The 27721-nt window shown below is 30.9% G+C and overlaps 1 protein-coding gene across 2 annotated transcripts in view; it reads right to left on the reverse strand.

The window, feature by feature from the left end:
- The window catches only part of LOC142322277 (signal peptide peptidase), a 67777-nt gene that overhangs the window by 17143 nt on the left and 22913 nt on the right, over positions 1-27721 (reverse strand). For both annotated transcript variants that reach the window (XM_075361181.1, XM_075361182.1), the window contains 3 exons: positions 21933-22015; positions 10395-10569; positions 1452-1635 (listed from right to left, as the gene is read on the reverse strand). In XM_075361181.1, coding sequence (XP_075217296.1) covers positions 1452-1635; positions 10395-10569; positions 21933-22015 — 442 coding nt within the window. The remainder of the gene's footprint in view (positions 1-1451; positions 1636-10394; positions 10570-21932; positions 22016-27721) is intronic.

The following is a 27721-nucleotide window of genomic DNA, read 5'->3' on the forward strand; positions in this document are numbered from 1 at the left end:
AAGACAATCTCCTTAATATCTGTCATTATGCTTTTTCTCTGTAATTGCTCTTCCAATATAAAGAAAAAGAAGAGAATTTACTGATGCAGTGAACAGGCAGTTTTTAGTAAATATGTGGTAGTAAAGATTTCGCTATTAACTACTCTGTAGAGCCAATAGAAATTTTTTGGTATCCCAAATTATAAATCACTCAAGCTTAAACAATAAATATCATGTTCTGCCTTCAGATTGGTTAATAAAGTATCACCTCTTTACTACTATAAAAGAATAATTATTTTAATATATTATTGAGATCTATGTACTAAAAAAAATTGACATCGTGCACAGAAGTGTGGAGATAATAAAAGTGACATCAAATAAAACGCAGTAAAATCATTTTCTGGAATCTACATTACGTATGACAGTAATATAAATTCTACCACAGTCACTTAGTAGCATGACAAAACATAATAACACATATAAAATGATTAAACATTCAACCACCAACTCTCAAAATATTGACTTTTCATTCAAAAGACTTATGGAGCTAACAACTGGTAAATTCTTCAGTGGAATATGTGGTACCATTATTGTTACACGATATCTGTCCAAAAAGGTCCAGAAATCCTGTATGTAACTAAATATACTGTATCTAGGATGTGATTCTTCATTTAACATGTTGCTTATGTTTATTGAGACCTTCATTTCTATGCACATGTACTATGCGTCTTATTTCTTATTTCTAAAAAGATATTATTCTGTTGCTGTGTGCAGCACCTATATGTAATTCTAGGTAAATAAACATCTTTCCTCAGTGGAGGCATTAGTTTGTTCCAAAAGGCCTATGGAAGAAAATTTCCCATTACTTTGAAAGCAAATCTTAAAATATTTATAATTGCATATAATATTATATTATAATTTAAATAACAATTATCCTACAATGAATAATACTGTAGTAAAGAAATTATTTAATTAATAACTAAAATATAGTTTTATGAATAACTATAATTATAGCACCTAAACTTTCAAAAAAATTAGTAAATATCTTGTGGGTTTATTGGATATTTTTGGGCAATAAATTTAATAATTTAGTAATTAATTTAATAATTTGGGTAATAAATTTAATTTTTTTTAATAATAATTTTATTTTCACAACTATCAACTATTATTATAAATTATAATAATAGTATATATACAAAATTTATTTTACCTTTTTATTAACCAACTTATCATCTTCAACATTTACTGGTTTCATTAATACCAATGTAGTTTTCTTGGGAAGACAATTTTACATCAAAAATTATTTTCACTTAAATACAAGCTCAAGACAAACAGTTAATATAAGGAGTTTTTTTATAATCTGACAAATTTTATATATACATTTTTTTATGTACAATATGAAAGTGCGGATTTACAAAAAGTAAAACAATCCATTCTCACAGTATAAAAAACTTATCTTTTCAATTACTTACATTTTATTGGTGCTTCAAATGATTTTGCAACAGTAACCATTACGTCTGTACCAAAAACCCAAAATATGTCATACAGGAACAGACCTCCCAATAAAATACACCCAGTAACTACATTATTTAGATGTAATAATTCTACACCGTTTACAGCGAATGCTAAACCAAACAAATTGTTAGCTATCCAATGCTGTAACAAACAAAAACATAATAAAATATAGTAAAACGTTGCATTACAAAATTATTAGTCAGAATGAAATATTATATTAAATATAAAAGTAATTTTGATATGATTATTACAACCAACTAAAAAAATTAATTTTTATAGATATTTCTTACTTTTATACTGAATCTTTTTTTCGGAGATAATTAAATATAAAATTTTATGTAAAAACAAAGTATAAAGAAATTATACTTTGTATCCTGTTTTTTTTTTTTTAAGTTGTATTAAAACATAAATTCTGAGTACACAAAATAATAAAAATAAATTTTCTACAACACAATATAATTTGATTGAAATTTCATCATCATTCTAAGAAATCACAGGGTTTGTTGTACTCTCCTCAAACTCCCAATAAAGTTATATACCTTTACTTGCACATAAACTTTTTATATATTATAACCAACCTTGAACTTTTATATTAAATATGAAATACAAATACAGTATAATATTTCCTTTAAGAATTTTAAATGAAAAAATCTTTTTAACTTTACCTTTTCTATAAACGGAAGAATTTTGTAACTTCAATTTTTGGGTCCAATATGGTTTAAGTACTACAACAACCCTTTTTAAAGTTTTGATTAACTTACAGAATATTGAGAAGAATTTGTTAATACTTTGGAGGAAAATTAGCTTTTTGCTTCTTGTTTAATGATGAAATAACTAATTAATACAACCTAACTTATTAGCGTCGTCAATCTTCAAAAATTCTGTAACATGATAATTTTTTTTCAGATATAATACATCCAAGCACATTCTATACATAATTCAAGATTTTTAGCGATAGTTAATTCTAGCTCTTTTAACAATTATTAATAAAAATATATGTACTATATATTTGAATATTCATCCATTCTCTATCAGTATGCTTGATATGTGCTTGGTATATACAAAAAAATTTGCAGAGGAGCAATATTGTTATAATGACAATAGGAAGTTTGTCAAAGTATTCTTCATAATAATAAAAAAAGTATTACATTGGTCACCGCTGTTCTATAAATGTTCCCAGCACACTGTTCATGTTTATACATAAGTTCCTTGTATGGCGCAATATAACACCTTTGGAGTTGCATTGTAACACACCTCTCCCATTTTGGCAAGCAAATTATTATTTTTATTTCAATAGTTCTGGATACAACAGACCCTATACAGAGTGGGCGGGAAGTCCCTTTGTACTAGTTATGAAATTATTGGCATAGGTACAGTTACCTTGCCTTCTATGGATCTAAAACTATGATCTATATGGTTCCACCATGTTCAAAGCACAGTTGTATGCACCTTCATGTTCAGTTGTTCATCTGCAACACATATTACAGGTGACCATTTCAAATGCTGACCGAACAACTCTTGGAGCTGCTTGTTATTGACATCTTTGTGTTTTTGGATCTCTTCTTTTACAACACCCCACAGTGTATTGTCAGGTGAGCTGAGGTCAGGGCTTCTTGCTGGCCAAGGCAACTTGAAGCCAACAACTCTTCTAACCCATGTCAAATCCAGTGATTCAGAAAAATTTCATTGAGGCATCTGTGGACATTCAAAGCAAACTGCATCATTGGAGCACCATCTTGCTGAAATGTACTAATGTCAGCAATTCCTTTTCCATTTAATACTGGAAGCAACCATACATCAATCATTCTCAAGTAACTGTGTTGATTAACTGTGCGATCAAAAAATAGGGACCAAGGAGATGTGGGCTGTCATCCCAGCCCAAATCATAATATGCGGCAGATGGTGTTCAATTTCTTCAAAAAAGTGAGGATTGTCTTTCACCCAGAAAAACCATTTCGGCTATGAAAGCTTTGATAAATTGCATACTAGTCTGAGAGCATGATGTTCTTTTTATTGTTTGCTCTTGAAAGCGTTCAAACAATAACTAATGTGTCAATAAGGTTTTCACTCAAATCATTAACTACTGTGGCTACTCATTAACTGTGGCTTGACAAAAACATTTAACTCTCAAGTCCTTTTGCATATGGTCTTACATTGTCAATCTTAGAATGCCTAACTCTGGAGAATATTTGCACGTTGATTTCATTAGTAATCAGTTGAATCGATGTCTCCACAGCTCACGTCTCAGCTCAAGTTCTCAACCTCCCATTGCGTGGCGCATCAAGAATACTTCCTTTTGCAAAAGCCTTCTTCTCCCACCTTAGTAATGTTTGCCGTGATGGTGAAGATTTCCCAAAATGCACAAATAAGTCATTCATAATGTTTTCCAATGTGTGGACGTTCGTGACCCACACACAAGCTAATAAATGCTCTTCGACAGTGAACACACTCATATCCGCCATCATTCCACACTAGACTACAACTGTAGTCATCCGACCTCGAATGAACACACCAAACAATCCCCATCAGGGCTTATCCATCCCACCTTTTACAGTAGCAGTAAGCAATATCAGGGGTGAGAATTGGCAGCAGTAGAGCTTGATTAAGCTGGTTTTATTACGGTGTAAAAAGCGTCTTCCTGCCCTTCCCATATAATCAATAATAATATTGAAAAAAATACACTCATACATTTTATATAAGATAAAAGGAAACAGGAACAGAAAAATAAAAATAATGTTACCTTACATAAAGTTTTAAATGGGATTTTCACTGAAATATAAAGTATTCCATATATACAATTTGTTTTTTTTTTTTTTAATGTTCCAGATTATTGAAGTAATGTTTTTCTTTCAGTATGGCAGGGACCATAATTACAATTCTATTGACAAAGGGCACGGTGATTAACAAAGTTCTAAATATTATTCCCCCTTCCAAAAAAAAAAAAAACTAGATCTGAGCAGAACATCATTAAACAATTACACCATAATAATCAGCTAATTTAAAACATAATTATGACAAGCTACAAAAAGTAAAACTTATGTGGCTAGAACTACTGCAACTCTTTCAATAAAGCTAGATGATCAAGCTTTGCTGTAACTAACTTATGGAGAGAGGATGATTGTTGCATGCTCTCACCAATTCATACAACTATATCAAATCGTTATATGATTGGTACATAATTTAAAGTTAAAACTTTTAAAATATAAATGTTATTACAAAAACTTCTGATTACATCCACTATGAACAGTAATGGGGGTTTGAAATAACAGACAAGAATTCAAGTCTGGATTTGACAAAAGAATTAAATAATACTAAATCATAATACTCATTCAATGAAAAAAAAAAGAGTGAAAAACACTTGCGTGTTATCATCCGCTAGATCAAACTAAAACTAGATTAAAATTAAAGTATAAAAAAAGCAACTAAACTTAAATGTAAATTATATAAAATATGACTAAAAAACTTAAAAACTAATATCACTAAAAACTTCCAACTAATATCACATACAAGAGAAAAAATAAATAAAAAACTATAAGCTAAAGCTAGATTAAAATTAAAAGATTAAAAACAAAACTTAAAGCTAATATCAGATAAGATATCACTAAAAACTAAAATCACAACAAGCTTACAACTAATATCACAGTCAGAAGCTTAAAAATAAAATAAATTTATTTAAAAAGAAACACAAAAATAGGAGAAAAAATATAAAATTTAACAAAATTCATAAGGGATTCAAAAAAGATTCTAAGTTTAAAACTATGATGATTAAAATAAAATAATAATGAAAAAAAAACTTTCACTCAGGAATAAAAATACAAATATTAGAAATAGGTAGATATTAGATTTTGTGAAGCATATTTATACTCCGTAGGAATAACAGTATTTGATCAACTACTTTGTTGTTACTGCCTAGAATACTGCGAATGTTACTGGATAGTTTAAATTTGCAACGTAAGGCCGCATAACATATGCAATCCTCAAAGATGTGGTGCACAGTTAAGCGGTAGTCATATCTTACACATAGTGGTGCATTTTCCAGTGACTTCAGGTACCCATGAGTGGCTCTCATGTGTGCTATCCGCAAATGGCAGAGGATCACTTCTTCTCTGTGATTTTCCTGTGAGAGGAATCCCATGGAAACACAGCATCTTTGATATGATGAAGTTTGTTGTCTACTGTGTAATCCAGACATCTTGCCACTTTGGATGAAGTGTGAGTTTTACACAGTTAATAAAGTTGAATGTAGTAACACAAGTAGTGAAAGCGGGTTGACTGCATACGTCTTTAGCAACGGAATCTGCACGTTCATTACCTGGAATCCCCATGTGGCTAGGGATCATTCCCTAACTCACTTGTGTGTTGCGATGACAATAGGATATCTGAAATAAAACTTTTCTAAGGCTTGGAGAGTATTACACAAATCACTGCACATAAGGATAATTTGGTACTCAAGGTTAATGATATTTAAAGCCTTATTTATGGCATAAAATTCAGCAGTAAACACACTCGCAATACCAGGTAGACCAAACATATAAGTTCTATCATTAACAAATGTGCAAGCAATGGTATCATTCTGTTCTGATCCATCTGTGTATACTACTGCATCTGGATTTATATTGGGGAGAATATAGTGAAACATTTGCTGGAAGACAGTAGGTGGTGTTGATTATTTATTGTATATTGTAAGGTCAAACATAAAATTTATAAGGTTGATTCCCCATGCATGATATGAACATGGATACATTGGAAAAAAAGGTGTGTCAACATTTATAAGGTGCAGTAACATCAGGTACGAACACCCAGAGGTGCAGTAACATACCTTCCTAAATACAGAGGTCCTCATACCTTCCTAAATTAGGATTCCCAAAGACAAAGTCCAAAGCCGGGTGATTTAGCTGTTCTTTAAGACGGGCAAAATAAGATGCTGAAATATGGTCCTGTCTATCCCAAAGTGATGGCTCACCACACTCAAAAAGTAAGCTCATGACAGGGTTTTATCTAAAGGCACCAGTAGAAAGCCGAAGGAAACCATTATGTACAGTATCCAGCATTTTAAGCACAGTAAGACATGCTGACGGGTAGGTGACACAACCATAATTTAAACGGGAATGAACTAAGGAGTAATAAAAACGTATCATACATGACCGATTGGCTCCCCAATTGGTGTTGCTAAGAACTCGCAGCATATCTAAAAGTTTGGCACATTTTGTTTTTAATTCTCTGTGTTTGACCCATGTAAGGTGGTTTTCAAAAAATAAACCTGATATCAGGAGATAGCAATTAGCTCTCTGTTGAGAAAAACTGGCGGAATGGAAGGGTCATGCAACCGAGAATAGACCTCACATTTTGTTTTCTCAGGTGAAAAGATGAAGCCTGTAACCTGGACCAAGCTTCAAGGCAAGATATAGTGTTCTATAAAAGGCTCTCTGCTGTGGCTGCTGAACGGGATGCAATATATATAGAAAATCAACAAATAATGAGCGTGAAACAGGTGGCTGCACACACTTAGTAATACTGTTGATGGGTACAATACACTTCCTTGAGGTACTCCATTCTCAAAGATGATGCTACCTGAAAAAGGATCTCCAACACAAACATGGAATATTTGGTCATTTAAAAAACCCATAAAAGCTACCTTACTATGCCCCATTCTTTGAAAGTTTTTAGGGTGTCACGTCACTAGGCCTTGTTGTATGCCTTTCTGATATTGAAGTAGCGATGAGGTGCTGGGCAGAATAGGAAATCGTTTTGAATAACTGTTTCCAATGACACTAAATGGTCAATGTAAGATCATCCTTGTCGGAAACCACACTTCCGGAGATAAAAGGCCATGTCTCTCCAAATACCATGTAAGTCTGTGGTTCACCATTCTCTCTATTACTCTGCATAAAATGCTTTTCAAGGAGATAAGGTGGTAGCTTTGGGGAATTGCTTTGTCTTTACCAGGTTTAAGTACTGGTATGACAATGGCTTCTGAACAGACAGATGGGAATAATTGTGCTGATAATAAACCATTATAAATGTTCAACAGATGTTGTAGCGCCAAATGAGGAAGGTGTGATGAGAGCATACCAAGGTAAATGTTGTCAGGTCCAGGGGAAGTGTCATGTGATATTTTAATTGTATGTGACAACTCGTTGAATGTGAATAATTCACTGCAATCACTGAATTAAATCAATTTAATTCACTGACCGAATCACCCATGTTTAATGCTAGTACTTCCATCTGAAACTTGTAGCTCTGAAATTTGTTACTAGGAAAGAATCTGCTAAAGAGATGAAAGGAGTCCTCCTTCATGAATAAGCCCAAGAATTGATGATGCAAAAATTGCACGGATCTTTTTCCACATAGTAGATGTGGGACACACAGTAGATGTGCATGTTCACGTATTTCGTCCATGACGTCCTCTTTGTGTCCAAGAATACACGACATACAGCTCTAGCTACACAGTACAAATTTAGATGTTCAGTTGTGAGGTTAAATTTGCATAGTGTCTGCTGTCGATTTCTATTGCAATTTGGCAATCATCATTCCACCAAGGAACGAAAGGATGTCTAAGGTTTCCCGATGTTAGTAAGATATATCTATTAGCTCTCCTCACTATTATCCACCTTTTTAACATACATCTCCGTGGCCTTTTTTTCACCTCACAGCTAATTTCAAAAGCAAAAATAACTGGCCTGTAAACACTACCATGAGTCATCACAAACAGACCAATTAAGATAAAGAAGTAAACTTGGTAAGCATATGGAGAGATTGATGATGTTGGACAACGTACCAGATGATAAGGACATGAATGTGTGTGACCAATCATTCAGTAGACAAAGGTCCAAGTCTTGTCTCACTCTGTTTATTAAATTTCCTCATGAGGAACAGAAAGATGAGCCCCAGGAAAGATGGTGGGCAGTGAAGTCTCCTACTGTTAACGACGGCAATGAGAGTTGTGTGAGGAGATTTGACATTTCTAGAACATTGAACTCAAGAGTTCGGTGAAAGATACAAATTGCAGATATGCAATTTGAAGGGGATAGAGACCTTCACAGCAACTGCAGGAATAAAGGTAACTAGTTGTATCTTTGCAGCCCACTCATTCCACCTGAAAATAGCAACTCCACCACTCTATTATACTGTCTACTACAGTCATATTTCTCACAAAAATAGCCTCTGATTGTTAATGCATTTGTTGTAGATGTAACAAAAAAAAAAAATTGTTGTATTTCCCAAAAAAATTTATAAACATTGCAAAAGTATGCAGCTGCTAAGGAAACTACTTAACTAAGATAAATTCAAGCCTTTTTAATGATAGTTTCTGCAATGCGAGATATATTTTTGGGACATTTTGATATTTCCTGATATATTTTATTAATAGAGTAAAAATAATATTACTATAATGTAAATTAAATAATCTGATTGACTGCAGAGCATTGTATGTTTGAATTTAAATTTGTATACATATCTTTTTGAATGTTCTAATCAATTATCATTATTATTTTCATTTATTATCAGGGACAATTTCAACAATTTCCAAATTACTTTCTATATTTGTTACTTTACTCTTGTTAAAAGCTATGGTTATGCTACTTAAATAGTAATGAATTTCAATATTTTTTTGGTTCTAACTTCTGAGAAACGTTTGAATAATCAATTAATTTTATACATGATTTTATAATCGCGCAGTTGTACAATTTCATTTTGTATTCAACTGAGAGTAGATTTATAAATACTTTTTATTTTTATAATAGCTTATTACACCTTTATTTCGATTTTTTTTTCATAAGCTATATTACATTTTTCCTAATAAATTTCATTTATAAAATTACAAGTTGCATGTCATTTGTATTATTATTGACTTCTTTACTTTTTTTTATAACATTCTGAATATTAGTAAATTTTTTTATTAAAAAAGTAGACATAAATACATAGATATAATATACATAAATAAACAGAAATATTAATATATAAAGCAATTAATAGAAATAAACACAAATAAACAGTCAATACATTTATTTATTATTAAATAAGTGAATGGCTCATGAAACCAATTAAAAAAAAATTATGTCAAATACATAGTTAAATTACTATTCTGTACACAGATTTTAATTAAACACTGAATTTAAAAATTAATACACCATTTATTCCTTACCGGTTGTTTAGAAAAAGCTAGATCTTAAGATTCTAAAGTTAAACAAGCAAGACAGTATTATAATAGTTATAAAATAATGTGTGTACATAAAAAAAAAAATTGGGGTTTTCATTCGTTATTATAACTCTTGGATGAGTTTACGGTTGTGTGCTGTATGATGAAAGGTGCTCACATTGAGTACTCGAACTTGTAAGGAAGACTAAGTTACTCATTCATTTTATATGCAATTCATTATGGTAAGTCAAGATTAAGAGATATTATGGCAGCTTTAAACCCCTGATATTCTTTTTTGTATACTCTATGCATAAAATCATAACACTACTATCAAAAGAGTATAAGTTACACATATATATACATAAATAATATATTTTATATAATATTATATTAGCTTACATTATATTATAATATTATATTTTAATAACAAATTGATTATTGTATTACATATTTCATTTAGAAATATATAATTTCATTATTCGGTGCTTGCTCTTAAACTACAAGTTAAAGAGTCTGGAATAATTAAAAATTTTTAAGATATTAGATAATGAACAGGAAAAAATTAATTACATAAGAAAACATTTGGGAAGAGACAAGGGAAGGAATGGCAAAAGGAATCTGTAGAAGAGGAAATAAAATAGCAAAAAACTATGTAAACATAAGCTTAATAAGGCAGACACAAGATTATTACTATTATTAATCTAAAAAGAAGAACTAATTTAAAATAACTGCTTACGGTAATAACCAGAAGAAACCACATTACCTTTTCACTAAGATACCATGCACCCACTAATGAACAGCAAGCAACACAGAATATATCATGTGATGTAAACTTATAGTTAATTAAATCAACCTTCTCATCATCTGTACCTTTGATAAATTGTATGTGAAATGGAATGTTCGGTATTGCTGCTGGAACTAATGAACTAATAACAGGGCTAAAACAAACAATATCAAAAAGATAATAAATAACATATCATCTGAAATCAATGAATGTGTACACACAATAATTCACTCAAACATAAAATATAGCAGAAGTTCGCTTACCAACAAGACTTCAAGAATCAACTTACATTGTTAATGAAACATCAAAAACATATAAATAGCAGCATAAAAATTCAGTAATTAAAAGGAAAATGTATATGCAAATAAAAAGCCACACATTTCTTTTTCATTATTCTCTAAAAAAGGTTATGTGCCTGTCAGTGTTTTCTCTTAATTCTTACCTGAAGTTAAAACCAAGGCCACACTAAACTCTCATAAACTTTCCAATATAGCTGTTAAAACCTAATTAACATTTACATTTTTTTTAAATTGATTGCTTTGCTTATGCTGCTATCTAACAATTATTTAAGCAGAATTACCGACATAAATAAACACATGGCAGCTTTACATCATAACCTTATGATGGCAGCACGTGTAATCAAGAATTATAAAAGTGAAAAAAAATCAAACAATATTTCAGATGAATGTTATTAAACATGGAAATTAAATTGTGCTTTAATTACAGTGGTAATCAAGAAAAAAACTTATTTTCGTGTGGAATCATAACATGGTTTAACTAATTTTGGGTTGCTGAATTCAAAACTGTTATCAAAATTTGTGAATACGTCACGTCTTTTAAATACATATGATTTATTTAGCAATAAATGCATAATCACAGTCAAATCAATATTTTAAAAAATTATTATTTATTAGTATTCATTTTAAATTTATTTAAATCAACTAAATATATTTACTCAAACATAGATAAATTGATATATATTAATACAAATTTAAAATACCAGTTTCTAAAGGTCTAAATTATTGGAAATGTCGTAGTATGTTTTTAAAAGTTTAAATAATTGGATTTGTCTTACCTTTAATTTTTAAAATATGTTGACATCTTTTTCACTTGTACAATGTTTGATCAATTTCTCTAAACAAAAACCTACAATAGTCACCCATCTTCCAGGAATCAATCTTCCTTGAGATGTTTCTTAGAGTAGTAAAAGAGAGGGCGATTATTGAAATAATAAAAAGAAGAAAATGCAGTTCGTTGGGACACAGGCTGAGACATGACTGCCTGCTAGTGATGGCATTGGAAGGATTTGTAATGGAGAGGAAAGCAAGAGGTCAGAAACAAATGAAAATGATAGACAATATAAAAAGGGAAGGTAGTTACTATAAAATGAAATGGATAGCACTGAATCAAGCAGAATGGAGGGCAGCCATGTGAAAACCTGCCTTTGGGCAGAACACTTATTATTATATTTGTGTAATACTAAAATAATAGTATGGCATTGAATTTGTAGGCACTCCTGCACATCCCTAATACCAGGCAACAAAAAAATTTAAACTTTGATCTTAAACAGCCGTTGATTAATTAAGTAAAAAAACTAATTTACAAATGGAATCAATGAGTGAACTTAAAAATGAAATTAGGGAATTAGTTAAATTGCATGAGGGGTTAAAGCTTCAGTAACACTGAAAAATCAAGTGATAATGATACAAAACTTAACAAGTTACTCGTGGAATGTGCTGATAAGGATGTTAAAATTAATGATTTAGAAATTAAATTGAACAGATACGATCAATACAATAAATAGGCGCTTTAATTTAGAAATTCACAGTATGGAAGAACAAAAGACTGCTGATGATTTTGAAAATTTAATGAACATTTTAAAAGGGTGGCAAAGAAAATGGGTATCAACTTTTGTAATTTTGATATAATTGCTGCGAATAGATTTACATCCGGAAAAAAAAATTGTTAAGGCTGTTATTGTTGTTTTGTGATAAGCTGGCTAGAGATCTGTGGTTAAAAAATAGAAAAAAAAAATTGAGCAAAATAGTGACATTAGTGGGACTGCTGATGGTGTAATATACTTAAATGAAAATCTAAAAGAATATAGTTAAGTTATTTCAAAACTTCTTTCAAGAATTAAAAAGCTAAAGAAAGACTTCAATTATAAATATGTCTGGGTTTGCAGCGGCAAAATTTATGTAAAAAAGTCTGATAGGTCTATGCCCTTGAAAATAGAAAGCAAGGATGATTAAATAATAAAATAGTGTAATTTTATATATTTAGTATTACTATACTATATTTAATATTATTATTGTTGTTTTTGCTAGAAAAATATGAAAGTATTGGCAGTGCTTTGTTTAATGGAAATAATGAGAAGGAAATAATGTCTGGAATTTTTTGAATTTTTTACGCTTTATAGCCTGATCTACATAGTCTCTTTTTTGTTGGATTATATTACAAGGATATTTTTGACTTCTTTCTTTTAACACACATTATGTGTTAAAACAGAAATCTAATGGTAGGTTACTATGTTTTAACTTTTCTTTTTTAGACTTGTTATATATTTTATAAATTATCAGATTATATTCTCAATTTAAACACGTTTACTTCATTGAAGTACATTAACATTAATGACTAATTTTTTTTTCTGTTTATAATTTGTTTTTATTAAACAAGTGATTGTTTATTAAAGAATTGTTCGTTCAGCAGACTTGAATGACTTGTTGTTCATTTAACAAAATGAGTTAATCATAGGCTTCAAAATGTACAATACATGAGCATTTGATAAACAAACAAGTCACGCTATTTATTAGTAATCTGATTATGTCATATGGTTTTTTGTACATAATGCAATAAACCCTGTCAACTTATAATGTTTATAAGTGAAATATCTTTTTTAAATACTTATGTAACTAACACTTCATTATTGGTTTTAACTTTTACTGAATAATTTATTTTAATGAGTTACTTTTTTATATACTCTTTTATACAAACCACCAGACTTCATAGTATAGCTTAATATTATTATTATTGTTGTTGTTTGACATGACTATACTTTGTAAAGTAGACATAGATACTAAATTAATTGATGTTTTTAATATAGATGGACACTAAAAAGTAAACTGAGCAATCATTGCTCCAGAGGTGGAATAATTATTCATTAAAGATTGTTATAATTTAGTTTTTGAAAGTGATAATTTTAATTTTTTTAAGGGTATTTTGGGGTCTGTGAGCTTTTACAAAAAGTCTTTTAAAATTCTTTCAATATATCGGCCACCAGATTTTAGTAAACCTCATTTTTAATAGAACTGAAAACCCCTTTGGAGAGTTGTGATTGAGAAGGATTGATACTCTGATATCAGTGATATCAATATTGACTTGAAAAACGATTCCTCTGTAGTAAATAATTATAAAAGCCTATCTTCCTTTGGATTAGAGCACAGCATAAATGTATTTACTAGGAAAGTGATTATGAGAGAAGATCTAAAAAAGTCAATTATTGATCATGTGTATATTAGGAGTAATTCTTTTTCTTACATTCCTTTTGTTGTGTCAACAAAATTGTCCAATCATTATTTAATCGGTGTATCCATATTTGTTAATAATACTCGTAATACCATTAACAATAATAATGTTTCCAATGCTAGTGAAAGAGATTGTGGTTTCTATTCTTTTTATAACATACATGAAATTAAAAGGCGGTTACTAATACAAATTTTAATCAATTAAAAAATGTCTTAAGCAATGAGCATTTTTCCTCAGTTTCTTAAAAACCTTTCAAAATATTTATCCAAATAGTTTAGTTTTCGTAAAAAATCTGTTATTGTTAGTATTAATATATAAAAACTGAAAAAGGAATGGATTAGGTCGGAGTTAATAGGTCAAATTAAAGAGATAAATTTTTTAAAGGATAGAAGCAACTTTGTGTTGAAAAACTGCTATTCAATTTCCGGAATTGAATAAAAAAAAATTAAACAGCAGAAGAATAAATTTTTTTTTGATAAATTATCTTTAGATAAGAGAAACATTAAAAATACTTGGCAATAAAGTGCATGGAAAAAGGTTGGTTTGGAAACTGATGAAGTAATTAAAAATATGTTAAATTATGACGAACTGACTGAAAGCTATCAGCATATCTAAAGGACTGAAAGAGCTCATCGCCTAACATAACCGTAACGAGAGGTTACTGTACTATTTCACAGGAGGCAATCTTGGTGACTGCAGGCATGAAACAAATAGATTTAATTGCGTCAGAAAAGCAGCAGCATTATGTTGCTATGAAGTCAGGTAAATTGACCTCAGAAAAATTCAGATAGAATGGCATGACAATGCTTTATGGCAGGACAGAAGGGATGAGGCAGAAGGTGGCTGTTATACACACGATCTCTTCCCAGACGTTGTTGGTTTGCGCGGCGCCCGTGGAGTTTACCCTAACAAGGATGTGATGCAATTTCTTACTGGTCATGGCACCTTCTGAGACAGACTCCAGTGATTTGGCCTGGTGGATTCAGGTGTATGTCCAGATTATGGACAACTAGATGACTAGGGACTACCAAGTAATTTATGAACTCGCAAAATACGAACTTATCCACAAGGAGGCTATTTGTCGCCTCAACATTATCAGGTCCGCATTAGACCTCCATGCAAATTGGAAAAACCGGACCAAATGGGTAATCGTTGAAAATTTCATAGGGTATCTGGCAAGAGAACAGACTGCTGAGGTTAGGGTTCCACTTGATGTTTCCTGTTTTTTGGTTTTGTTGTTCTTGTGTTATACATTATATGTTATACGCTACATTTTGTAGCGTTTTATTTGTTTAGTTTAATTTTTATTTCTTGTTTTGTGTTATGTTATGGTTGCGTGTGTTGAATTCAACTTCTAACCTATCAGGTAGGTTGCATTATTAATTTTAGTATTAAAATTTTATTATTAATTATTAATTTTAGTTCTTCATGTCACTCAGTCTTGTAAAAAAACCCGACATTGATGTGTTTTGTTTTAAAGAGTTCATTTCCTAGTAGTACACCAATGGGAATATCACATATGGTATTCACATTGATAGAATCCTGACTGAGGCGTGAACAAGACTGAGAGATGCCTTTTGTCGACGTTCTGAAGATGACCTCTGGTAAAACCCTTAAGGGCTTGGTACAGAGAGGGTGGTGTGGTGACCAAAACTGCCACATGGAGAGTGTCTTCCCCTACGAGTTCAGGATGTAGCTAATCGTTTTGCTTATTGTTTTATTAGAGAAGTCAACATTATAAAGCACAGATGCAATGTTTTGTTATCACCTCAAGCAGATTTGGTTCCACTTGATATTAGTTTTTATATGTCTTCTGTGACTGCCCAGGAAGTGAATAAGATAATTATGGCATTGTCCTGGGGTTGATTTATTAAGAGTTTCAGATCTAAGTTTGCGAGTGGTGAGATAAGTGCCTTAATCTGTAATCTTATTAATGCTTCGGTTAAGGAAGGTATTTATCCTGATAAAAACTACTATAGTTTGCCCAATAAACAAATCAGGTTTTGACAGTAATGAGTCAAACTATAGGCCGATTTCAATTCTTTCTGTTCTGGATAAAATTTTTTAAAGGTGTATACATAAAAGTTTATATAATTATGGTGAAGAAAATAGGTTCTTGGAAGGAGTCAGTTTGGGTTCTGAAAGGCCCTGGGTGTAACTAAATTCTTTTCAGATTTATATAACTATACCAACAGGAATCTGAGTAAGGGAAATCGTGTTTTAATTCTGTTTATCAATGTTTCTACAGCATTTGATATCCTTTCTCATTCATTATTATTGAGGAAGGTTAGAGAAATTGTGGTCAGTGGATGTATGCTAACTTGGTTTCAGAGCTATTAATCTAACTGCAATTTCTGGGTAAAAGTTGGTACAAAACCGGGTCAAAAAGTTCACGTAAAATTCCACAATCCCTCAGGTGTCCATCTTTGTTATATTTAATTAGTGTAATCAGTGTCGAAAAAGTTTTATAAATTTGTTAGGTTTTATCAGTTCAGTGATGTGAAAAATGTTGCTTTATGATAGATAGCAAATGTGTCCTACAAACACGTTTTTTCAAATGCAAAATGATCTTGATGCACTGTTCACCAGGCTTATGATCAAGGCTTAATTACTAACGGAAAAAGACAGATGCAGTGCACATCCACTGTCCAAAATCAGCAGTTAAAGAAAAATCATTTTTAAAAACACATATATTTGTTTGCAAAATTATTCACCTTCCTGTAATTGCCCTGTAGTAGCTTATAAATTAGAGTATAAGTATTTAGGTATTATTATTGATGAATTTTTAATTTGTCTAAGCAAATTGAGCAAATTAAGCAAACTGTCTATGCAATCGACAATATAAGTATTGCTTAAGCAAATTGTCTAAGCAGTTGAACAAAAAAAAGTGTTATTTCTGCTCAACTGCATAGTGTACAATATAAAATGCATCATTTACAGTTTTTTCCTTAATTATGTTTCAAAAATTGTATATTATTTGAATCAATCTTAAGATATTACTCTTTGGGCGACATGCTGAGGATTGTCATTTATTAAATGTAATTCTTTCCATTCAAAAACAAGTAATTAAAATTATTCTAAAAACCTAACAATAGACATATTACAACAAATAACAAAGATTTTCATAGAATCAGCAGACTTCTATCACCAGGAGGTCTGCTGTATCAAAATATTATAATGGACAGGTTTTTCTCAACAAACTTTTTAAATAAAGAAAATATGAAGTATGAAACTCGTAAAAAACCATATTTTATACACCAGCTTCATAATAAGTATGGCAATCATACTTTGTCATATCTTGTCCCAAATATTTTCTCAGATTTGTCAATGGGCACATTAAATTTCATTTCTATGAAGAAGTTGAAGGATGGCATTCTTAATTTTTGTCTAACTATTTAATTAATTTAAAGTAACGAAGGAGAAAACTGAAATGCACAATATTTATATTTATGAGGATAAGGAGATTTTTTTGTTTTGTTTTGTTTTGTTTATGCTAATTATTCATAAGTTAAGAGTTTTGTATTATGCTTTATTTTTCAATGGCTTTATTTATTTTTGTTTTAACTCTATATTTATTACTGTATGGAAACCCCTGACAAACTTCTGCCAGTTTAGGAGATTCTATAAAATGACTGAATGAAATAAATAAATAAAAATATTTATTATTAATAAGGTAGAAGTGACTGAATTTCATGTTAATAAGCAACAAAAATAAACATATAAATAAACGTAAATAAAATAAATGATATACTGAATAAATAAAAGAAATACAAAATAAATAACAATTTAGAAAACATCAGTGAAAATCATCATTTGAGTACAAATTTATGTACACTCTAAACAGAGGTGCAGAAAATTAAGAGTTTTTGTTACCATTTTTCAATGGTGTTATTTAAAAGTTCAATGACAGAGACATTGACGGGTGTCCTAAAAGTCTTTCCATGATTACAAAAAAACCATTACAGTTATAGCTGTGCGGTTTGTGGCAAAAGAAAGAAAAAATTATCAAGTTTTATTATATTGGTTTGTTGCAGGTAGAGGGCACTGTGATCATTTTTTTTATAAAATGGCGTCAATCCTGGAAAAAGGAGCTATGTGTGTTGTTCTATCAAGAGCCAAAATCACAGATTACTGTGCAGAAAAATTTTAGATGGGAGTAAGGACGACCAGCACCTGACAGCAAGAGTATTGTTGCGTGGTATGTAAAGTTTAAGGAGAATGGAAGTGTAGCTAACCTTCTGCGACCAGGGCGACCATCTGCTGGTGAAGAGAAGGTGCTTGCTGTGCAGCAAGCATTTCTACATAGCCCTTCCAAATCTACCCGCCCTGCATCTCGTGAACAAGGGATTCCCCAGCCAACAGTGCACAAAATTTTACACAAGAAACTAAGGTTGCACAGGTATAAAGTTCACATACTGCAACATCTACAGCCAGATTACGGTCCTCATTGTGCTGCCTTCGCGACTGATATTTTGAAATGGATTGATAAACAACAATGAGTGCCTGCAGTGTGTGTATTTTACAGATGAGGCTACTTTCCAAAGCTCAGGGAAAGTAAACAGGCATAATGTGAGAATATGGGCTCAGAAAATTTGTACTTTACCAGGGAAAAAATGAGAGATTTCCCTTAAGTGAATGTGTGGTGTGATTTGATGCACAACAGAATCATCGATCCCTTCTTTTTCATTGAACAATCAATAACAGCTAACATTTACCTGGATATGCTGCAACACTGCTATACCTCAACGAAATGACTTGCATCCTAGGGTGGTTAACAGGATGACACACCACCACTTTGAGGATTACTATTCAAGATTTTCTGAATGAATTATTTCATGGCAGATGGATTGGGCGTGGTGGTCCCACTCCCTGGCCACCACGATCACTAGATATAACTCCCTTACACTTTTTCCTCTGGGGTTATGTTATGTTAAGGACAGAGTCTATGTAACACCTGTACCTGATCTGGAGACATTGAGTCAGAGAATAACTGAAGGTGTTACTAGTGTTACCAAAGAAATATTGACCAACACATGGCGTGAAATTGATTATCGGTTGGACATTCCACAAGTGACAAAAGGTGCAAATGTTGCCAAGTTTACTGACATGGTAAAAAACACTTGATAATTTTTTCTTTCTTTTGTCATAAACCACACAGCTGTAACTGTAATAGTTTTTTTGTAATCATGGAAAGACTTTATGGACATTCTGACCCCCATTGAAAAAGACACCTTCTACCAACCCCCTGTACCTAGTCCTTATGGACTTTACTGAAGGTCATCTTTGAAACCTTGGCTTGTGACATATTCCAGACCATCTCAGCAAGGATGCCACTGACGCGAATGCCATGAGTGACGTTCCCATCGAAGTACTATTATTTAATGAACTCAAAATAAAACACATCTCACAGAGTCTGAAAATACCTAACTAGACAAATGAATTGAACTACTTACTCATAGAAGCTAAAAGTGAGTTCAACACAACATGAAAAATAAACAAAGCAAAGGACAAAAACAACAACAAAAACGTAATTTATAAAATAAAATATAAACAAAAATAGAATAAAACAGAAATCAAAGGAGAGCTCTAGATCCCCTCAGCAATTCTTTTCTTTGCTAAGTACACTATTGCCCATTCAGCCTGGCTCCTCCAGTTTACACAGTGATCCGACACAATAAGATAAAGCCGACAGATGGTCTCCGTAATGCATTAACTCGTACTTTGAGCACTCATAAAGAACATGGTAGGTGTCATCCAATTGTCCACACTGAAGACAGATCCCAGAATCTACCAGGCCGAATTTCTGCAGTCTGTCCCTGAAAGAACCATGACCAGAAAGAAATTGCGTCACATATTTATTAGGGTGCACCCAAGAGGTGTCCCGCAAACCAACAACATTTGGAGAGAGATGCCCAACATGCGTATAATGCCCACCTTCTGTTTCATCCCATCTGGCCTGCCACAAGGCATTGATTGCCATGTTGTTCAATTTCTCGAACTTTATCAGAAGTCAACTCACCGTTGACTTATCAACATACCGTTGCTGCTTCTCAGACGCAATCAAGTCTATCAGTTTCACACCTGGAATCACCAAGACTGCCTCCCATGAAATAGTACGGTAACCACCCATTACCATTAACAATATTAGGTGTAGAGCCCTTAATAATATATCCTGATAACTTTTATATTTTAGCCTATCCGCCCAAACAGGCACCACATATAACATAATAGCCTCGCACACACCTTTTTACAGGTGCTCATGGTCTTAAAGTTAAGACCCCAATCAGGACTGACAACTCACTTGAATACCATAGAAGGCATTGCAGGCCATCTTCACAATGTATTGAAGGTGCTTCTTAAACTGGTTTATCAACAAAACACCCCAAAGTACTTTTGAACCTGAACATACTTTAACCAACTCAATGCCAAACGGCCTTTGAGGAGCATCATTGTGGTCTTTCCCGGGCTACACGTCATCTTGTATTGATGACCCCACAGCTCAAGCATCCTGCAGGCTGGAGAGACCCGGAGTTCAACCTCCCTCTGCAAGCTTCCAGCATGAGCCCATCATCAACATAAGCCTTGATGCAACACACGCTGGGCAACCTCAGCTGCAGGAGAGAATCAAACTCCATCACCCAAAATAATGGACCAAACACACTGCCCTGGGGACATCCCTGAGAGAGCATCTTGCCAACCTCATGACTGCCCTCATGAGTGCCGCGGAGCAGCACTCCTGATGACCGAAGTAATTTTGTATAACTTGCAATTCACTTCAAGTACATTCTCTTTTTTAGAGTTGGTAAATAGCAGAAGGCCACAATAAATTATTAAATGCTCCAGAAATGTACAGTGGACCCTCAGTATTATAGTTTCTATAAAACAAAATCATTTAACTGTTTTTATTGTAAACAGATTAATTACAAGATCTTTTAAGTAAATTGGCCATTTATAAAAAAATGGAGAAGAAAAGCACAACAGAGTTTTCTTGTACACCAAAATATTCAGTAGTTACAGAAAAACAGTATTGTCTAATTAATTTGTTCAAGGATAAGTTATCTTTTTTTTATAAATATTGTACAATTCTAACTCTAAGTACATGGATAAATTATCATTTTTAATTTGCTAAACACCAATCAACACAAATCATATTTATAAGTATTAAACAATGGAAATGATATAACAGACCATATTGATTTCTGAGGGTACTCAAAGAGATTATAAGCATAATAAATATTTATAATTATGACAAGCTTAGAATTTAGTCTCTTGGTAAGGCATAAGAATTAAATTATAAAGAGAACATTTCAATGAATGACTTCAGATTAAACAATACAATTTTTATTGTTATTTATGTTGTTATTTGTGTTAAAAAATTGTATTGTTTAATCTGAATTTCCTCCTTTTTATCAGTTTTTCTCATTATATTTATAACAACAAAAATAAAAGTGAAATAATTGATTTTTTAATTAAGTTAATTATTAACTTATAAAATAATTTGAAGTCTTTTTTTGTATATTTGAATTATCTTCTAAAAAAAATCCATGCGCTATAAGTTTACAATTTAACTATTAAAAAATTTTATATAAATGTTATACTTCGCAGACTATGCTGCAAAGCATAAATGAAGAATAATCACATTTTTGCATATCTTTCAACAGATTAAGGAAAAAATTCCACACTTCATTTCAGCAATAAATAAAATCATAACATTAGTAAATGAATAAACAATTTATTTCCTTTAATTTTTTTTTAAAATGCTACAAAAATTAAGTTTTTTAAAACAATACTTTTGAAAACTAATACCATTATGTTTTTGATATGATAAAAATCTTGTATGCATCACATAAGATGGATGTCACATATTTGCAAAAGATGTACTTGTGTATCAGACAAATTGAAAGGGTTAAAGCCAATTACTTATTAAAATAGATAATATTAATTGTAAATAAATGAGTAACTATTTATTTATGTTCAATATCTTATAAATACCTCATAAGATGACATAGTGCTAATACACCCAAAAAGAAGAAATAACCCGTTAATAGTAGATTGATATATTCTTTGGAGAATATCTGAAAAGAAAATAAAACAGATTAACCATTAGAAACAGTACCAAGAGAAAAACATTAACAAAAAATACCTGTAATATGCAATAATTTTTTCATACTGCAGATGTGATTTTTAATGTATGATTCTGTTAAAAGTAACAACATGCTTAGATATTTTGGAAAAAATTAAGAACATAATTTTAGGACCACAACAGTAATAAGCAGTAAATTCAAAAAAGACTGCAGGAGAATGAGTGAAATATGAAAAAAGGCTAAAGATATGCTACATACAAAAGCTGTGACTATCAGTACATGACTTAAAACTAGTTAATTCAGCAATTCAAAAATTAGATTATTTAGATTAATTAATATGAAATATACAGCTGAACAGATGATTATTTTATCATATAATCATTCACATGCTTTCATTAGAATACAAGGACATTTGCTATACTATATGAGATTAATAAACATACAAAATTCATGCAAAACATTACTAGAAAATATGCAGCTAATAACAAAGAGAAATTATATTACATCAGTGATTGATTGGATTGAAGATATTTTGCGCATAGTTTAACATATTTAATTTATCACAGTTTAAATTAACACCTACATATAATTGTGATTATATATTAGTTAAGAATTGTGCTTGAGTGTGAAGAGGAAACAAAAATTACATAAAAATAAAGGATGTGATAAATGAAGTATACTGTATTGTTTCACCTGTTTCTAAACCTTGCTGTTATTTTACTACACTCTAATTTTAGTAACATTATGTAGAGGGCTTCACTGAAGAACAAAACTTAATATGTATTGTAAAGCAAAAATTATGTTTTATAATGGTGATTTGTCAAAAATAAAACACATTAATTAAATTTTAAAATTTTTACTCATTAATTTATTTTGTTTTAAATATATTATTTTTTTTTGTCTAAAACAAAATTAAATTTGTAACTTAATAAACAAGTTTATGATTAACCAGCTTCATAATTTGAAGGACTATAGTCAAAAAAAAATTACTGATAATTATAATTACAATTTTTTTTCTTTTACTATTCGATACAAAAAAATTATGTATACAGAAACTGAATATTGAGTAAGACTTAGTAAAAACTGATAAAATAAAACCTATATTAATTTTTATTTAAATAATAATGCATTAATAAAGTTAAGATTTCATACAAATGATAAAAATGCAAGAACACTATAAATTGTGATTCTTGAGCGTTTAAACAAAATAAATATTTCATAGTTTGTATTCTTTATTAATTGTCAATCCACTAATCTGGTACCTCATTAAAACAAATGTAGTAAAAAAGCAACCAAGTTATATCAAACCATAAACCAAAATCTGATGTTACACACAAAAATATTGTTTTCAAGCATATATTGCTCAATTAATGTTATAATTAATTGGGAACAACAGATTTTAAATAAAACTGAACTTGCTTAATCACAAATTAAAATTTATACATGAAACTGAAAAAATATAAAATTTTTATTTTATTTAAAAATTAATAGTCTTCTTACCAAAAATACAAGGTTAATTAAATATCAAAGAAATGTGCAACTTGTAAATAATTAAGGCTATTGACTATTTGTATGCTTTTTAGTTTAACTCACTTAAGGGAGAAAGGAAAATTACAATTAAACGAAGCGATGTAATTAATAATAGTGGAAAACTGTGTTTAAAATCAGTGTTTTGTAAAATCTCAAAAATCTTTAAAAAACCTATATGATCTTTTTTTAATCCTTATAAAATTCTTTGCAATGTGATTTCTTAATTTTTACAATAAAAAATAACATAATTATGAATTTTTAAATTTTCTCAGTACTGGGTTGCATAAGCAACTGGTTATTAATCCTTAAATCTTGTTGAAATCCTTAACCTTGTCAAAAAACCACTTTATATTGTAGTGGATAGAGAATCTACCAGAAGAAGAAAGGGAGAGAAAATGAAGGAAGAAAAATCTAGAAGAAAGAACAAAGAAATTTCTTCTAGAAAGAATTAACAAAAAAGCACAGAAAGCGCAGACAATAGATATCATTAAACTTGAACAAACAAAAGGATGGGATGGCTACTAATACTGCAGATCTAGCCTGGAAATATAAATACTGCTATGGACCAACAACCTTCAGTTTACAGTTTCTTTCTGTGTACAATAAATGCAAGGATATAGTGCGTGAGATTTGGAGTGAGTGTGTGGTAACAAATGGGAGAAGTGTATCATAATCTATCTAATCCATTTTTGGGCAGTGGTTAAATACGAGAAGCTGTTCGTTGAATTCTTTGAGAAAAGGGCTCAAAGTGACATTCAATTATAAAGTGTAAACTAGTTTCTTTTTATAAACATTAAAAGTGATTAAACAAATGATTAAAGTTTTAAACATTAAACGTCATTACTTCATTCTTGTATAAAGTAAACTATACATGCAAAAAAACCAAACCATTGACCTATACATGCAAAAAAAAACTAAACATGCAAAATTTGATACCAGCAGCATACTGTTCCCTACATTAAATACTGAACAGCTATATAGCTTATAATAGCTAAACTATATAATTGTAAAATAAAAATAAATTTTAATAGTTTAAGTAGCAATCCACTTAAATAAATCATTTCTAAACTATTAGTTTCAATAACAAAAATTGCTAGGCGTGAATGCATTTTACAATTCTAAAATAGCATATAGAAATTATACTAACAAAATAATTTTACATTTTATAACAAATATAAAATTAGTATATTTATCAGTGTAATTTAACATTTTATCATTTCACTGATTAATAAAATGAGAAATCAGTCACTAACATTCAACCAAATAAATTTATCTACATATAACTTCCTGTTTTTTCTATATCCTAATTTAAAATTGAACTTAACAACAACCAAATCTTCTAATAATCACAAATTGGGATCAGAAAAAATAAATAAGCAATAATAATAAATACATGCTGGTGGATGTATTCCACATTTTTATTTTGAATTATACTACCACAAATTAAATAATGAAAAGATTCAAAATATTCTTTTTATTATGTTTTATGAATTTTAAGAAAAATGGTGTTAGATTAGCTTGTTTTATGTTGTACCAATTAATTCTTAATATTTTCCATTTTTATAACAGACAAGATTAATGTATTGTTATTTAAGACTGCAATGTTGTAGATAAATGCATTTTGACTGATACAAGCAGCCACAGAAAAACAAGAGCTTGCTGAAAACACATTATCAATAAATATGGCACAATTTAAATAACATTTCAATGAATCTACATGAAAAAAAATCAAATAAATAATTTTTTATTCATATTTATTTCCTGACTGTCACTTACACAAAGTATATAAGTGCACTGTCTTGCATCCCCCTTGTGCATCAGCTCTTCTGTATATAACAATGCAGTCAGCTTACAATAAAGATTATTAATACCTTTTTGCAGCCTGGTTCCTGCTTTAAATCCAAAATGGAAGCTTTCAACTTTACTACATTTTGAAGTAAACTACATTTCAAGAGTTCCAAGTAGCTAATTTGTTTATCTACAATGACAGCAGTGACAATAGCCGAATGATGAGCATTCTAGTCTCATGATAAAGAGGTTACAGGTTCAAGACCCAGTGTTGTGCTTTATTTAAGCTTTCACTTTTTTCTTATGCATATACAAATGTAAATGATTTTTTTTTTTATTATACAGGACTTTAACAGTTTTTTCCCAGGTTCTTATACTGTATCATAAAAAACCATCTGCATTATTGTATAAATAAGAAAAATACACATGTTAAAAACAAAACAACACACAAAATTGAATCCTTAACCTCTTTATTATAAGACTAGAACGCTTGGCTACTGCCACCACTATGTACATAAACATACAAACAAGCTACTTGAACCACTCAAAAATCTTAAATGGACTTTACTCTAAAATGGAAGCCGCCATTTTGGATGTAAAATAGGAACCTCCCTCCTACTACTCTGCAAAACGGCAATGATAAATTCTGTGTTTTCATAACCTTATACAAACATATAAATAAGCTTATAAAAACATAGTTTGCAAGCTTACTATATGACAGGCCTGTACTTTTTAAGTATACATATGTGTTTGCGTACAGTAAATATGAAAGCAACAGTAACAGTTTAAAACTGATTACCTAAATACCCTTACCATTCAGTATCTGGATCTAATATAAACAACCTGTTAAATGTAAGGTAACTAAAATAAATAGGGGAGCTATTTTATTTTTTTTTTTTGTCTTCAGTCATTTGACTGGTTTGATGCAGCTCTCCAAGATTCCCTATCTAGTGCTAGTCATTTCATTTCAGTATACCCTCTACATCCTACATCCCTAACAATTTGTTTTACAAATTCCAAATGTGGCCTGCCTACACAATTTTTTCCTTCTACCTGTCCTTCCAATATTAAAGCGACTATTCCAGGATGCCTTAGTATGTGGCCTATAAGTCTGTCTCTTCTTTTAACTATATTTTTCCAAATGATTCTTTCTTCATCTATTTGCCGCAATACCTCTTCATTTGTCACTTTATCCACCCATCTGATTTTTAACATTCTCCTATAGCACAACATTTCAAAAGCTTCTAATCTTTTCTTCTCAGATACTCCGATTGTCCAAGTTTCACTTCCATATAAAGCGACACTCCAAACATATACTTTCAAAAATCTTTTCCGGACATTTAAATTAATTTTTGATGTAAACAAATTATATTTCTTACTGAAGGCTCGTTTCACCTGTGCTATTCAGCATTTTATATCGCTCCTGCTTCGTCCATCTTTAGTAATTCTATTTCCCAAATAACAAAATTCTTCTACCTCCGTAATTTTTTCTCCTCCTATTTTCACATTCAGTGGTCCATCTTTGTTATTTCTACTACATTTCATTACATTTTTTTTGTTCTTGTTTATTTTCATGCGATAGTTCTTGCGTAGGACTTCATCTATGCCGTTCATTGTTTCTTCTAAATCCTTTTTACTCTCGGCTAGAATTACTATATCATCAGCAAATCGTATCATCTTTATCTTTTCACCTTGTACTGTTACTCCGAATCTAAATTGTTCTTTAACATCATTAACTGCTAGTTCCATGTAAAGATTAAAAAGTAACGGAGATAGGGAACATCCTTGTCGGACTCCCTTTCTTATTACGGCTTCTTTCTTATGTTCTTCAATTGTTACTGTTGCTGTTTGGTTCTTGTACATGTTAGCAATTGTTCTTCTATCTCTGTATTTGAACCCTATTTTTTTTTAAATGCTGAACATTTTATCCCAGTCTACGTTATCGAATGCCTTTTCTAGGTCTATAAACGCCAAGTATGTTGGTTTGTTTTTCTTTAATCTTCCTTCTACTATTAATCTGAGGCCTAAAATTGCTTCCCTTGTCCCTATACTTTTCCTGAAACCAAATTGGTCTTCTCCTAACACTTCCTCCACTCTCCTCTCAATTCTTCTGTATAGAATTCTAGTTAAGATTTTTGATGCATGACTAGTTAAACTAATTGTTCTGTATTATTCACATTTATCTGCCCCTGCTTTCTTTGGTATCATTACTATAACACTTTTTTTGAAGTCTGACGGAAATTCCTCTTTTTCATAAATATTACACACCAGTTTGTATAATTTATCAATCGCTTCCTCACCTGCACAGCGCAGTAATTCTACAGGTATTCCGTCTGTTCCAGGAGCCTTTCTGCCATTTAAATCATTTCCTCTGTATAA

The sequence above is a fragment of the Lycorma delicatula genome, chromosome 3, assembly GCF_047948215.1.
Source record: "Lycorma delicatula isolate Av1 chromosome 3, ASM4794821v1, whole genome shotgun sequence".
In the NCBI taxonomy this organism is placed as follows: domain Eukaryota; kingdom Metazoa; phylum Arthropoda; class Insecta; order Hemiptera; family Fulgoridae; genus Lycorma; species Lycorma delicatula.